At 43.1% G+C, this 15,389-nt stretch overlaps 1 protein-coding gene across 4 annotated transcripts in view; it reads right to left on the bottom strand.

The window, feature by feature from the left end:
• baiap2l1a (BAR/IMD domain containing adaptor protein 2 like 1a) overlaps positions 1-15,389 on the bottom strand; it is a 43,459-nt gene that overhangs the window by 11,422 nt on the left and 16,648 nt on the right. For all 4 annotated transcript variants that reach the window (XM_029685090.2, XM_029685086.2, XM_029685088.2 and 1 more), the window contains 3 exons: positions 9,031-9,092; positions 6,377-6,448; positions 6,016-6,150 (listed from right to left, as the gene is read on the bottom strand). In XM_029685090.2, coding sequence (XP_029540950.1) covers positions 6,016-6,150; positions 6,377-6,448; positions 9,031-9,092 — 269 coding nt within the window. The remainder of the gene's footprint in view (positions 1-6,015; positions 6,151-6,376; positions 6,449-9,030; positions 9,093-15,389) is intronic.

The following is a 15,389-nucleotide window of genomic DNA, read 5'->3' as shown; positions in this document are numbered from 1 at the left end:
GTCATTAAGGAACTAAAGGGAACAGGTCAGTTAGGGTTGGTTGAACTGACGGGGGTCATTAAGGAACTAAAGGGGACAGGTCAGTTAGGGTTGGTTGAACTGATGGGGGTGGGGGGTCATTAAGGAACTAAAGAGGACAGGTCAGTAAGGGTTGGTTGAATTGATGGGGGAGGTTCATTAAGGAACTAAAGGGGACAGGTCAGTAAGGGTTGGTTGAACTGACGGGGGGTCATTAAGGAACTAAAGGGGACAGGTCAGTTAGGGTTGGTTGAACTGATGGGGGTGGGGGGTCATTAAGGAACTAAAGGGGACAGGTCAGTTAGGGTTGGTTGAACTGACGGGGGGGTCATTAAGGAACTAAAGGGAACAGGTCAGTTAGGGTTGGTTGAACTGACGGGGGGTCATTAAGGAACTAAAGGGGACAGGTCAGTTAGGGTTGGTTGAACTGACGGGGGGGATCATTAAGGAACTAAAGGGGACAGGTCAGTTAGGGTTGGTTGAACTGACGGGGGGTCATTAAGGAACTAAAGGGGACAGGTCAGTTAGGGTTGGTTGAACTGACGGGGGGTCATTAAGGAACTAAAGGGGACAGGTCAGTTAGGGTTGGTTGAACTGATGGGGGTGGGGGTCATTAAGGAACTAAAGGGGACAGGTCAGTTAGGGTTGGTTGAACTGACGGGGGAGGTCATTAAGGAACTAAAGGGAACAGGTCAGTTAGGGTTGGTTGAACTGACGGGGGGAGTCATTAAGGAACTAAAGGGGACAGGTCAGTTAGGGTTGGTTGAACTGACGGGGGGGGGGACATTAAGGAACTAAAGGGGACAGGTCAGTTAGGGTTGGTTGAACTGACGGGGGGTCATTAAGGAACTAAAGGGGACAGGTCAGTTAGGGTTGGTTGAACTGACGTGGGGGGTCATTAAGGAACTAAAGAGGACAGGTCAGTTAGGGTTGGTTGAACTGACGTGGGGGGTCATTAAGGAACTAAAGAGGACAGGTCAGTTAGGGTTGGTTGAACTGATGGGGGTGGGGGGTCATTAAGGAACTAAAGAGGACAGGTCAGTTAGGGTTGGTTGAACTGACGGGGGGTCATTAAGGAACTAAAGGGGACAGGTCAGTTAGGGTTAGTTGAACTGATGGAGGGGGTCATTAAGGAACTAAAGGGGACAGGTCAGTTAGGGTTGGTTGAACTGACGGGGGGTGGGGGTCATTAAGGAACTAAAGAGGACAGGTCAGTTAGGGTTGGTTGAACTGACGGGGGGTGGGGGGTCATTAAGGAACTAAAGAGGACAGGTCAGTAAGGGTTGGTTGAACTGATGGGGGAGGTTCATTAAGGAACTAAAGGGGACAGGTCAGTAAGGGTTGGTTGAACTGACGGGGGGTCATTAAGGAACTAAAGGGGACAGGTCAGTTAGGGTTGGTTGAACTGATGGGGGTTGGGGGTCATTAAGGAACTAAAGGGGACAGGTCAGTTAGGGTTGGTTGAACTGACGGGGGGGTCATTAAGGAACTAAAGGGGACAGGTCAGTTAGGGTTGGTTGAACTGATGGGGGTGGGTCATTAAGGAACTAAAGGGGACAGGTCAGTTAGGGTTAGTTGAACTGATGGAGGGGGTCATTAAGGAACTAAAGGGGACAGGTCAGTTAGGGTTAGTTGAACTGATGGGGGGTCATTAGGGAACTAAAGGGGACAGGTCAGTTAGGGTTGGATGAACTGACGGGGGGTCATTAAGGAACTAAAGGGGACAGGTCATTACTGGGTTACTGACAGCCGTACTGTTAACTCTGCGTGTACAGTATATGTATGAGATTGTCTCCAGATACTGACGAGAGGACACAGAGGGAGACTGATTGTTAAAACATTCAGTAAGGTTGTAATTGCATGCTCAGACAAAAGCAGCTTGCTTAACTGTTCAGGAATAACTAATGAGCCTTCTAATCAAAGTCTCTCCTCTGTCTGGCTCAATCTCACCCCCTGTTGTTACTCCACCATCCCTATCCTGTAGAAAATCACCCTGCTGAAAGAACCTGTGTCTGCGTCCCAATGGCACCCTATTCCCAATGTAGTGTATAGTCAAATGTAGATCACTATATAGGGAATAGGGTAACATTTGGAAAGCAGGACACACTCCTTCCCAGAGAGTGACTCAGAACTGAAACACCCTCACAAAGCAGACCACGGAATCTGACATCACACACAGACAAAGCTCAGCTCCTCTTTGAAACAACTCTCTCCCTCTGTCTCCTCCCTTATCTCTCCTCTCCTTTTTCTGGTTGTCATGACGACAGCGAAAGCTGGTTAGTCTCTAGGGTTGTGGTGGTGGTGTCACAGACCCTCCTTTAATGTTTAGCCCAGTCTCTCTCTCTCTCCTCCCTCCCCTCTCTCTCTCTCTCTTTCGCTCTCTCCCCCACTCCCCTGTCTCTCGCTCTTCCCCCTACGATGGGGCCACAACTAAACTATGGAGCTTAATTTCTACTGCAAACAATAGCTGGAAGACTGAGAAAGACAGAGGGTAGGAAGAGAGAGATAGAGGATAGAGAGAGAAAGACAAACATAGGGAGAAAGAACCATTTCAATGTACTTGTGCATGTAACAAATACGACTTGAAACTTGAAACTTGAATTGAGCTCAAGTGTTGCAGCAAACCTGTAGGGGTTTGAAAACGACGGATTTGTGGGCAAATTCCATTAAAGACATTCATGCATGACTTTGGAGAGAGCAGGATGTTACCTTTTCCATCCATTTCTATATTCTGACAACTGAACCACAGAAGATCACAGTAGAGGCGAAACTAAATATACTCTACAGTCTGATACATGACAGTAGAAAGTGTTCATGGGTGTGTGCATGTGTTTGCCCTTATCTAGTCTAATCAACAGGTGTCATATACATAGAATAATGACAAACCAGTTTCTTTCCACATAGCAAGCCACAATACATTACTGTCTATTAGTTTCTCTGAGATAAAACTAGATTACAGCCCTCTTTCCATAGGCAAAGGTAATCTACATACTGAAACAAAGATGGTTAATAGCAAGATAAAAACCAAGAAGCCATTAAGAAGAGATCATGATCACTGAATAGACAGAGAGAGACAAGATTCTACTCTTCAAAACCTCCAGTTAGCTAGTGCTTCTCGGATTTCAGTCAGAACAATAATACAAAATGTGTTGCAGCTCAATATATTGGGCCCCTTACTAAAAATAAACCCACCTCATAAACTGACACTCATCAAAGTCGGGCCGGTGAAACCCGTCAATAAAATAGGAGCGGACGAGGAGTTATTGCACAGGCAGCCTTGTATCAAGCAGAGCCAGAGTGGGTTTCATCAACAGACAGCATCTCCTTGGCCCCTCTCTCAACTTGTCCTATTGATTTACTAAAGAAGTCTATGTTTAATGTATACTGTGTTAGGAAGACTATTACTGTATATCCTCTGATTCCTGTAAGTGGCTAAATATGCTACCAGGCACCACTCCAAGTCTACTCTATTTGAGTGGACATTATTGACTATAAATGCCTCACCCATTCCCAGTCCCACTACATCCTACAAAGCTTTTCAGCGAGTGTATACTACCAACCAACCCAAGACCAACTACAAACTCCTAAGTGCACACTTCATACTCCAGATGGGGCTATACCCTTGGCCAGTCAAGGGTACATGCTTTTTACACCCACTTGAGAGCACAATCCTCATGCAAGAGTGTACAGTGCTCCCACTCCTCACATTCACTAAAATACACTCTCCATTGTAATGTGATGACAGCCATTTGGTCCCTTTCGATGAGCCTTTCAGTGTGGCTTTATAGGTGAAGGGCAGTGGTGGACAAAGGACCCCATTTTCATACTTGAGTAAAAGTAAATAGCTAAAATATACTTAAGTATCAAAGTCAAAGCAAAAGTATAAATCATTTCACATTCCTTATATTAAGCAAACCAGATGGCATGATTTTCTTGTTTTTTTTTAAAAACAAGAAAATCACTCCAACACACTCCAATCATTTAAAAACACATTTTTGTTAGTGAGTCTGCATGATCAGAGGCAGGAGGGATGACCAGGGATGTTCTCTTGATCACTTTGTGAACTGGACCATTTTCCTGTCCTGCTAAGCATTCGAAATGTAAGGAGTACTTTTGGGTGTCAGGGAAAATGCATGGTGTAAAAAGTACATTATTGTCTTTAGGAATGTAGTGGAGTATAAGTAAAAGTTGTCAAAAATATAAATTGTAAAGTACAACTACCCCCAAAAATGACTTAAGTAGTACTGTAAAGCATTTTAACTTAAGTACCTTGCACCACTGGTGAAGGGGCAAGACAGTGACGGCACTCCACTTTACATTTCTACAAAGAATCTGCCCGCAGCTATACTGTAGGTGTGGTGGTATTGTGTATATTTAGTGTTCATTTCCTTTCCACCCGCTCGCTTTTATGTACAGTTTTTCCACCTTGAGATGTGCGGCAAGATCAAGGAGCCACCTGGGCCAATGACATACCCTATTTTCAAGACAAAGTTAATAAATGTTTTCTTTGATATTCTCGATGGGTTATTGCCCCATGCGTGCAAATCATTTAAGCGATAACACCCTTGAAGCAGGTGTTTGGAGGTCATATTGGCACGGGTGTTGTTAGGCCCGAGAAGAAGTCAATGTCCGGCAAACCGTGCCAATATATCCTCCAAACACCGGCTTCGAGGGAATTATCACTTTTATACAACGGGTTACCAACATATCCAAATAATTATTTACATATTTTTATAACAAATATTATTTTGATGGATTTATTAATAATATTTCATCCTTCCACAAGATATAGTCCCGACACAAATCCAAGGTTGCTACCCAAGCCGGCTGGTCGTTGGTTCTATAGGTTCGGTTGCCAGACGTTCAGTCTTTTTGTTCTGTACCTATGGATGCGACCCAGTCGTTCAGTCTTTTTGTTCTGTACCTATGGATGCGACCCAGTCGTTCAGTCTTTTTGTTCTGTACCTATGGATGCAACCCAGTTGTTAGTTCTAAATGTTCCATTGCCATACTGGCTGGCAACGTTCTTATCCCTTGCTCGCTAGCTAGCCAACTACGGCTAACTTACAGTCATGTTGAACAGAACAGCAAAGTAGCTGCATTTGTGTTTGTTTAAGCTATTTTCTAGTGAATTTACTTGGATAAATCCATAACAATAAGCTATTGATGCACGATTTCGCCTCGCGTAGAAAATGTGCTCTCTCTCACCATTCAGAATTAGAGCCACCCGTTGCATAAGGGAGTCCATTGAAGGGTTCAGCTTTGTTTATGTAAACAAAACAAGGCAACCAAGAGCAATAATGTTCTGCTTGGTTTTTATATTGATACTGGACACATAAACCAACAAGTGTTTCTGGATGAGGGTAAAGTCACATGACTGTCTGTTAAAGTCCCTTTCTAGCCATCTGAGAAACTTCCAGGAACTCAAAAGAATCCAAGCACATGTTCACATCATCAGAAAAAACTAACTGGACACCGAGCCACTTCTCGCTTGAAAATGGAGAACATTCATAAAGTGGGTCTTAAGGGACTTTTCTGACTAGTGTACCCATGGTGCATTGAGTGAACAGCTGAGTCTGATCACTGAGACCCCCAGTGAGATAAGATGAGATCTGTTTTTAGTCTCACCTCGTTCTCCTTGATTAGTTAAGATCTGGTTCTAGTCTCACCTCGTTCTCCTTGATTAGTTCAGATCTGGTTCTAGTCTCACCTCATTCTTCTTGATTACTTAAGATCTGGTTCTGGTCTCACCTCGTTCTCCTTGATTAATCAAGATCTGTTTCTAGTCTCACCTCGTTCTCTTTGATTAATCAAGATCTGGTTCTAGTCTCACCTCGTTCTCCTTGATTAATCAAGATCTGGTTCTAGTCTCACCTCGTTCTCCTTGATTTATCAAGATCTGGTTCTAGTCTCACCTCGTTCTCCTTGATTAATCAAGATCTGGTTCTAGTCTCACCTCGTTCTCCTTGATTAATCAGGATCTGGTTCTAGTCTCACCTCGTTCTCCTTGATCTCGTACTTGGTGACTTGTTTCCCCTGGCTCTTCCTCCGCAGCTTCTTCAGGTCCGTCTGAGAGCGCTCCAGAGAGTCCTGCTTCAGCTTGTGCTCCGTCTGGTACCGCTTGAATGTGGCCTGGATGAGAGATACAAAGGTTAAGATAAGTTTGATGTAGAGATGGAGAGGACTTTTACTGAATGCAAGGATAGGGGATATTGAGGAGAGAGGAGACCATAATTAAGTGTGTACTTACATACCTGCATACGTAGACATGCAGACCCGTACACAAACATGCACACACACACACTCCTTGTGATTAGATTGTCCTTTGCCAAAGTCCTATAGTGGTCAATGTACTTACAGTCATATATTTGACATCCATCTCTGTTTTCCTCTCCAGCTCAGCAATGATTTCTTTGTGGAACCGCTTGAACTGAACAAAAAGAATCCAGTTCAAGTCGATATATAAACATTTAACAATAGCATAACCATGGCAAGATGGTGACATCAGAATAAGAGTTGCGTGGCTGAGCCAGAGGAATGTAGCTGTGATAATTGCTTTCTAACTGAGGGGAATTCTAACAACAGGTCTTATCTACCTCTCCAAATAGTTAAACATTGACTACTTTCTCCTTCCTTCGTTCTCGCAGATATCTCAGAAATAACTAACCAAGCTTCGTTGGCATGTCGCTTTACTTGGAGCCCAGTGAAAGACAAGTAGGAGCCTTGTAAAGGCTTTACTACAGTTCTGAATGTGTAATACATGTATATTGTAGTGAGAATACATTTTATTTGAACATATCTCTTCTTATTACTGACCAATACTATAAATATTCATAGATCAAATCATCTTAAATTCAACAATAATCATATTTTCAAAGTTTATCCGCCTCGTGCAGAGGATACAATAGGTATTAAACTGTAAAGTTAATTTTTTTCTTGAGAACTCTTTCCCAACAAAGCGGGGATAATTTTTTCCCTCATCAATCTACACATAATACCCCATAATGGAAAAGCAAAAACAGGTTTTTATTAATGTTAGTTCATGTATTACAAATAAAAAAACAGAAATACCTTGTTTACATAAGTATTCAGACCCTTTGTTATGACACTCAAAATTGAGCTCAGGTGCATCCTGTTTCCATTGATCATCCTTGAGATGTAACTACAACTTGATTGGAGTCCACCTGTGGTAAATTCAATTGATTGGATATGATTTGGAAAGGCACACACCTGTCTATATAAGGTGCCACAGTTGACAGTGCATGTCAGATCAAAAACCAAGCCATGTGGTCGAAGGAATTGTCCATAGAGCTCCAAGACAGGATTGTGTCGAGGCACAGATCTGGGGAAGGGTACCAAAACATTTCTGTAGCATTGAAGGTCCCCAAGAACACAGTGGGCTCCATGATTCTTAAATGGAAGAAGTTTTGAACCACCAAACTCCCATCCGTCTGTGTTGATGGGAGAACCTTCCAGAAGGACAACCATCTCTGCAGCACTCCACCAATCAGTCCTTTGTGGTAGAGTGGCCAGATGGAAACCATTCATCAATAAAATGCACATGACAGGCCGCTTGGAGTTTGCCGTAAGGAACCTAAAGGCCCCTCGACCATAAGAAACAAGATTCTCTGGTCTGATGAAACCAAGATGGAACTATTTGGCCTGAAGAGTCACGTCTGGAGGAAACCTGGCACCATTCCTATGGTGAAGCATGGTGGTGGTTGCAGCATCATACTGTGGGGATATTTTTCAGTGGCAGGGACTGGGAGACTAGTCAGGATCGAGGGAAAGATGAGCAGCGCAAAGTACTGAGAGATCCTGATGAAAACGTGCTCCAGAGCGCTCAGGACTTCAGACTGGGGCAAAGGTTTACCTTCCAACAGGACAACGACCCTAAGCACACAGCCAAAACAACACAACAGTAGCTTCGGGACAAGTCTCTGAATGTCCTTGAGTGGCACAGCCAGAGCCCGGACTTGAGCCCGATTGAACATCTCTGACAAGATCTGAAAATAGATGAGCAGCGATGCTCTCCATCCAACCTGACCGACTTGAGAGGATCTGCAGAGAAAAACGGAAGAAACTCCCCAAATAAAGGTGTGCCAAACTTGTAGCGTCATACCCAAGAAGACTCAAGGCTGTAAATGCTGCCAAAGATGCTTCAACAAAGTACTGAGTAAAGGGTCTGAATACTTATGTAAATGTGATATTTCCCTGATTTTTATTTGTTGTTGTACATTTTCCAACATTTCTAAAAACCTGTTTTTGCTTCGTCATTATGGGGTATTGTGTGTAGATTGATGAGAAAAAAAAACAATTTAGTCCATTTTAGTCCATTTTAGAATAAGGCTGTAACTTAACAAAATGTGGAAAATGTCAATGGGTCTGAATACTTTCCAAATGCACTGTATATAACAATGAAAATAGAATAAAAAAACACAGAAGACAGCTGAAGAAACATGAGAATGCACCTGCTTCAGTCTAGACCATCTGTATTGTATAGTATTGTAACTTAGACGTAGTGAGTGATTAGAGATGATACTGTCTATGAGCTAGTTGTGTCTTGCTCTTGTCACAGTGACAACACCAGTGACACCAACCAGAGTCACTTGATTTCCTAGACTATGCCAAGCCTCTCACCCCCAGGCCTCAACAAGAAACCCAACAGACAAAACAGAGAACACACGCTGAAAGGAATGGTCTAAATGACGAAAAAACAGTTGTCTTGTGTCCAGGTGGGATTTCCCTCTAGGCTTTGTTGTGTTCTTGGTGTATTTAGAGGATAAAGGAGGTCTGTTAATGTCACTGTGAGAAAGTCACTGTGAGAAAGAGATTGTTGGCATAGAGGACTATGGATATGTCTGTCGACATGAACATCCAACGCAGGTCAAAGAGAATAGTAACCCTTGACTTCAGTCTTCCACTTAATTAGCGATTAGATGGTAAAATGGTAATTACATAACAAAAAACTACCAAGAGAAGAAGTGACAGTAGGTCAGCAGGAAAACTTACGTTCTCCTCCAGCTCCAGGTGAACCTTCCTGTGCACCTCAGAGATCTCCATCAGAACCACACCTGTAGGGAACAGATCATATATCATATATCATATATATATATATATATATATATATACCATGGTGCTTGCCTACGGAGCTGTGAGGGGAACGGCACCTCAGTACCTCCAGGCTCTGATCAGGCCCTACACCCAAACAAGGGCACTGCGTTCATCCACCTCTGGCCTGCTCGCCTCCCTACCACTGAGGAAGTACAGTTCCCGCTCAGCCCAGTCAAAACTGTTCGCTGCTCTGGCCCCCCAATGGTGGAACAAACTCCCTCACGACGCCAGGACAGCGGAGTCAATCACCACCTTCCGGAGACACCTGAAACCCCACCTCTTTAAGGAATACCTAGGATAGGATAAAGTAATCCCTCTCACCCCCTTAAAAGATTTAGATGCACTACTGTTCCACTGGATGTCATAAGGTGAATGCACCAATTTGTAAGTCGCTCTGGATAAGAGCGTCTGCTAAATGACTTAAATGTAAATGTAATACAGGTAGCTGACAAAATAAAGGACACACCAACATAAAGTGACTTAATAGGGTGCTGGGCCACCACGAGCCAGAACAGCTTCAATGTGCCTTGGCATAGATGCTACAACTGTCTGAAACTCTATCGCAACAAACCGCCCTTGCTCTCTCTGCCTGGCCGGTTCCCCTCTCTCCACTGGGATTCTCTGCCTCTAACCCTATTACAAGGGCTGAGTCACTGGCTTACTGGTGCTCTTCCATGGCGTCCCTAGGAGGGGTGCGTCACTTGAGTGGGTTGCGTCACTGACGTGGTTTTCCTGTCTGGGTTGGCGCCCCCCCTTGAGTTGTGCCGTGGCGGAGATCTCTGTGGGCTATACTCGGCCTTGTCTCAGGATGGTAAGTTGGTGGTTGAAGATATCCCTCTAGTGGTGTGGGGCTGTGCTTTGGCAAAGTGGGTGGGGTTATATCCTGCCTGTTTGGTCCTGTCCGGGGGTATCATCGGACGGGGCCACAGTGTCTCCTGACCCCTCCTGTCTCAGCCTCCAGTATTTATGCTGCAGTAGTTTATGTGTCGGGGGGCTAGGGTCAGTCTGTTATATCTGGAGTATTTCTCCTGTCTTATCCGGTGTCCTGTGTGAATTTAAGTATGCTCTCTCTAATTCTTTCTTTCTCTCTCTCGGAGGACCTGAGCCCTAGGACCTTGCCTCAGGACTATCTGGCATGATGACTCCTTGCTGTCCCCAGTCCACCTGGCCGTGCTGCTGCTCCAGTTTCAACTGTTCTGCCTGCGGCTATGGAACCCTAACCTGTTCAATGAACGTGCTACCTGTCCCAGACCTGCTGTTTTCAACTCTCTAGAGACAGCAGGAGCGGTAGAGATACTCAATGATCGGCTATGAAAAGCCAACTGACATTTACTCCTGAGGTGCTGACTTGTTGCACCCTCGACAACTACTGTGATTATTATTATTTGATTATTTGAACATTTGAACATCTTGGCCATGTTCTGTTATAATCTCCACCCGGCACAGCCAGAAGAGGACTGGCCACCACTCATAGCCTGGTTCCTCTCTAGGTTTTTTCCTAGGTTTTGGCCTTTCTAGGGAGTTTTTCCTAGCCACCGTGCTTCTACACCTGCATTGCTTGCTGTTTCGAGTTTTAGGCTGGGGTTCTGTACAGCACTTTGAGATATCAGCTGATGTAAGAAGGACTATATAAATAAATGTGATTTTGATTTGATTTATTGGAGAGATGAGGCACCAATCTTCCACAAGAAATTCCACAATTTGATGTTTTGTTGTAAAACGCTGTCTCAGGTGCCGCTCCAGAAACTCCCATAAGTGTTCAATTGGGTTGAGATCTGGTGACTAAGACCAGGGCCGTGCACAGACCATTCAGCAGTGGTGTAAAGTACTTCAGTAAAAATACTTTAAAGTACTGCTTAAGAAGTGTTTCGGGGTATCTGTACTTGACTTTACGATTTATATTTTCGACAACTTTCACTTTTAATGTACATTGTACTCTATATATTTATTTTATAATTCATACTTTTACTTTTACTTTTGATAGGTAAGTATATTTTAGCAATTATATTTACTTTAGATTCTTAAGTATATTTAAAAGCAAATACTTTTAGACTTACTCAAGTAGTATTTCCCAGGGTGACTTTCACTTTTACTTGAGTCAATTTCTATTAAGGTATCTTTACTTTTACTCAAGTATGACAATTGGGTACTTCTCTTCACTGCCATTCAGGGGGCAGGTTCATGGGTCAGGTCCCCCACTTGAAAAACAAAATTACTTCCATAATTCACATCTCAAAATTCATAATATACCAAATGCCTGTAGCAAAAAAAAATGTTGAGCATAGGCCTATTTATTTCTGCAACAACACATTCACTCAACATCACAAATTGTAAGCAAGCCAGTTACAGTGCCTCCTAAACAGATGATCGACATCGGGGAAAGATGGTGAGCTATCAGCTAATCATTGACGTTGATGATTGATGTGGATCTGCAAGTTAGCTAGCTCAATTTATTTTACTGATTGTGATTTATCTTCAATGCTTGTATGAAATAATAACTTCATAATATAATACTCATAATCTACTAACTCAAGCTAGAGGCTTGTGTGTATATTTATTATGGTGGTAAGCTAGAATGTAGTCGACCTGTGTTGCTACTAACTCTAGAAGAAACTGATGGAGTTGGATCAGAGGGTTGTTGATACTGCCGCTCCTCTCTATGTCTTTCTGCTTCTCTCTGCTGCATGTATCAGCCAACCAGACCAAATATTGATGATGATGTAGGTTAAATCAAGTGTTATAAAGTGTGAATCAAATGTTATGCTGTTGTGGCAGTAATGTTGATATTTAAACTAGGTAGCTAGCTACACACACTCAAATGGTGACCACATCCCTCAACTCATGCATGTTTGGATACAGGGCCTGCGATCTCCATAAAGGACAGACTGGGATAATAACACAACCAGGAGTGTGCGAGCTCCGTACAGGGCAGACCAACAGGCGCAACCAACGGACAGGGACGGGGGTGGCGAACTTGACGACATCAAGATGACTTGCTGGTTCCGAACAACAATGAAAGAAATGTATAGAATTTTTTGGGGGGTGAAATTATACCACCACCTAAAAGGGCACTTCGGAGACAGGAAGGGCAAATGGGCATGTACTCTGCACAGGTAGAGCTCTATCTGTGTCATGGCTGTTGAAAGGAGAGGACCAAGGTGCAGCGTGGTGAGCGTACATTTTCTTTTATTAATCAAAATGACGCCGAACAAAACAATAAACACTACAAACACAAACCATGAAGCTCAAAGGCTATGTGCCCTAAACAAAGTCAACTTCCCACAAACACTGTTGGGAACAAGGGTACCTAAGTATGGTTCCCAATCAGAGACAACGATAGACAGCTGTCCCTGATTGAGAACAATACCCGGCCAAAACCTAGAAATAGAAAATCATAGAAACACAAAACATAGAATGCCCACCCCAACTCACGCCCTGACCAAACCAAAATAGAGACATAAAAAGGATCTCTAAGGTCAGGGCGTGACAATCTGTGTATGTGCCTGACTGAGAAACAAACACATCCTTTAAACCCCCTATGCACCTTTCAGACACCTCTTTCAAAATCAATGAGATATCTTCTTCTAGCCATTGTAGCCAAAATAATGGGCAACTGGGCATTTAAATACATGACCTTAAGCATGATGTAATGTTTTAATTGCTTAATTAACTCAGGAAACACACATGTGTGGAAGAACATCCTTAAAATATACTTTGTATTTACTTTATTTTGTCAGTTACCTGTACATCATATACAGTGAAGTCGGAAGTTTACATACACCTTAGCCAAATACATTTAAACTCAGTTTTTTCACAATTCCTGACATTTAATCCTAGTGAAAATTCCCTGTCTTATGTCAGTTAAGATCACCACTTTATTTTAAGAATGTGAAATGTCAGAATAATAGTAGAGAGAATGATTTATTTCAGCTTTTATTTATTTCATCGCATTCCCAGTGGGTCAGAAGATTACATACACTTAACTAGTATTTGGTAGCATTGCCTTTCAATTGTTGAACCTAGGTCAAACGTTAAGGGTATCCTTCCACAAGCTTCCCACAATAAGTTGGGTGAATTTTGGCCCATTCCTCCTGACAGAGCTGGTGTAACTGAGTTAGGTTTGTAGGCTTCCTTGCTCGCACACGCTTTTTCAGTTCTGCCCACAAATTTTCTATAGGATTGAGGTCAGAGCTTTGTGATGGCCACTCCAATACCTTGACTTTGATGTCCTTAAGCCATTTTTCCACTACTCGTGACCAAGCTTTAACTTCCTGACTGATGTCTTGAGATGTTGCTTCAATATATCCACATCATTTCCCTTCCTCATGATGCCATCTATTTTGTGAAGTGCACCAGTCCATCCTGCAGCAAAGCACCCCGGTTGGGATGGTGTTCTTCGGCTTGCAAGCCTCCTCCTTTTTCCTCCAAACATAACAATGGTCATTATGGCCAAACAGTTCTATTTTTGTTTCATCAGACCAGAGGACATTTCTCCAAAAACTATGATCTTTGTCCCAATGTGCAGTTGCAAACTGTAGTCTGGCTTTTTAATGGCGGTTTTGGAGCAGTGGCTTCTTCCTTGCTGAGCGGTCTTTCAGGTTATGTCGATATAGGACTATTGTGTACTATTGTTTGTAAAGATGAACGTGGTACCCTCAGGCGTTTGGAAATTGCTCCCAAGGATGAACCAGACTTGTGGAGGTCTACAATTTTTGGGGTGAGGTCTTGGCTGATTTCTTTTGATTTTCCCATCACGTCAAGCAAAGAGGTACTGAGTTTGAAGGTAGGCCTTGAAATACTTCCACAGGTACACCTCCAATTGACTCAAATGATGTCAATTAGCCTATCAGAAGCTTCTAAAGCCATGACATCATTTTCTGGAATTTACCAAGCTGTTTAAAGGCACAGTCAACTTAGTGTATGTGAACTTCTGACCCACTGGAATTGTGATACAGTGAAATAATCTGTCTGTAAACAATTGTTGGAAAAATTACTTGTGTCATGCACAAAGTAGATGTCCTAACCGACTTGCCAAAAGTATAGTTTGATAACAAGAAATATGTGGAGTGGTTGAAAAAACAAGCTTTAATGACTCCAACCTGAGTGTATGTAAACTTCCGACTTCAACTGTATCTGCGGTATGCAGGTAAGCGACATCTAGCCTGGGTTCCAGTCATAGAGAAACACATTCAATATTTCTGTGATACTGCCAGTCTATTTCTTCTTTCGTCAACATTATGTTATCTTATTTGGCAAGGCCAGGATATATCAGTGGTGAATCAATGCAGAAACCTTCAGACAACCAGGCTAAAGGAAACTATTGCGTTTGAATATGTGGAGGACATCTATAACCCTTTTTCCTCATGTTGCTTGGCGGCAACAACGTCCCTGATAGCCTGGTACTGGCTGAGACTTCACGAGGAGAACAATGGGTTTTCACAAAGTTGTTGTATCTGCTCTTTCCCTATGCTTACACAAGCAATGTTGACTTTAGGGGTGAAGAACAAACCAAAACACCATGTGTATTTTATGTTTCGTCAAGTCATGAGGAGTTTTTACATACTGCATTGATGACATTTATTTTTTGACACAGTAGTGTTTGAACAGTGGTAACTCAGTAGTTGCCATTGACCTGTCACAGAGACAGAAAAATCCCCATTGAGAGAACCCACATTGAACGCCATAGAGGAACAATAGCAGTCACTACAGTCAACAGAAGCAGACAATAACAGCGGGACAATTTACAGTACAGACACAGACACAACGGGGTGACATCTAGAGGTTATGTAGCCTAGCCATATTTTTTTGGAATGAGTTATAATTGCATTCTATAACCACCTGCCACTAGAACCACCTAGCTACCACTAGAAGGTCTGCTTTTTACAAAATGTTATATTGTATAGTCGTAGTTTGTCATGTTTAAAATGTTCTCTGCAAACACCTGCAACAAGTAAACCATCCACCCACTCCTATCACCTCAGTATTAATTCAGTTATAATCACAACTGCGCCTGTGGGAACATATAAACAGAATCAACCCAAACAAACTGAGCATACATACATTAGGTAAGCACGCACAAACACACACACACACGCACCCCCCCCCCCCCCCACACACACACACACACACACCTGGCGTGATCCCAGACCTGCTGAGACAGAGCTGTACCTCTCGGGCTGCCTGCAGCTACAACAACATTGCCCTCTGAAGGTCAACAGAACGTACTGGTAAATGCTGCCATTGTACGGCAGAAGGGA

The sequence above is a fragment of the Oncorhynchus nerka genome, linkage group LG16, assembly GCF_034236695.1.
Source record: "Oncorhynchus nerka isolate Pitt River linkage group LG16, Oner_Uvic_2.0, whole genome shotgun sequence".
In the NCBI taxonomy this organism is placed as follows: Eukaryota; Metazoa; Chordata; class Actinopteri; order Salmoniformes; family Salmonidae; genus Oncorhynchus; species Oncorhynchus nerka.
The sequence above is the reverse complement of the archived record's forward strand: the minus strand, read 5'-3'. Positions and strand labels throughout refer to the sequence as shown.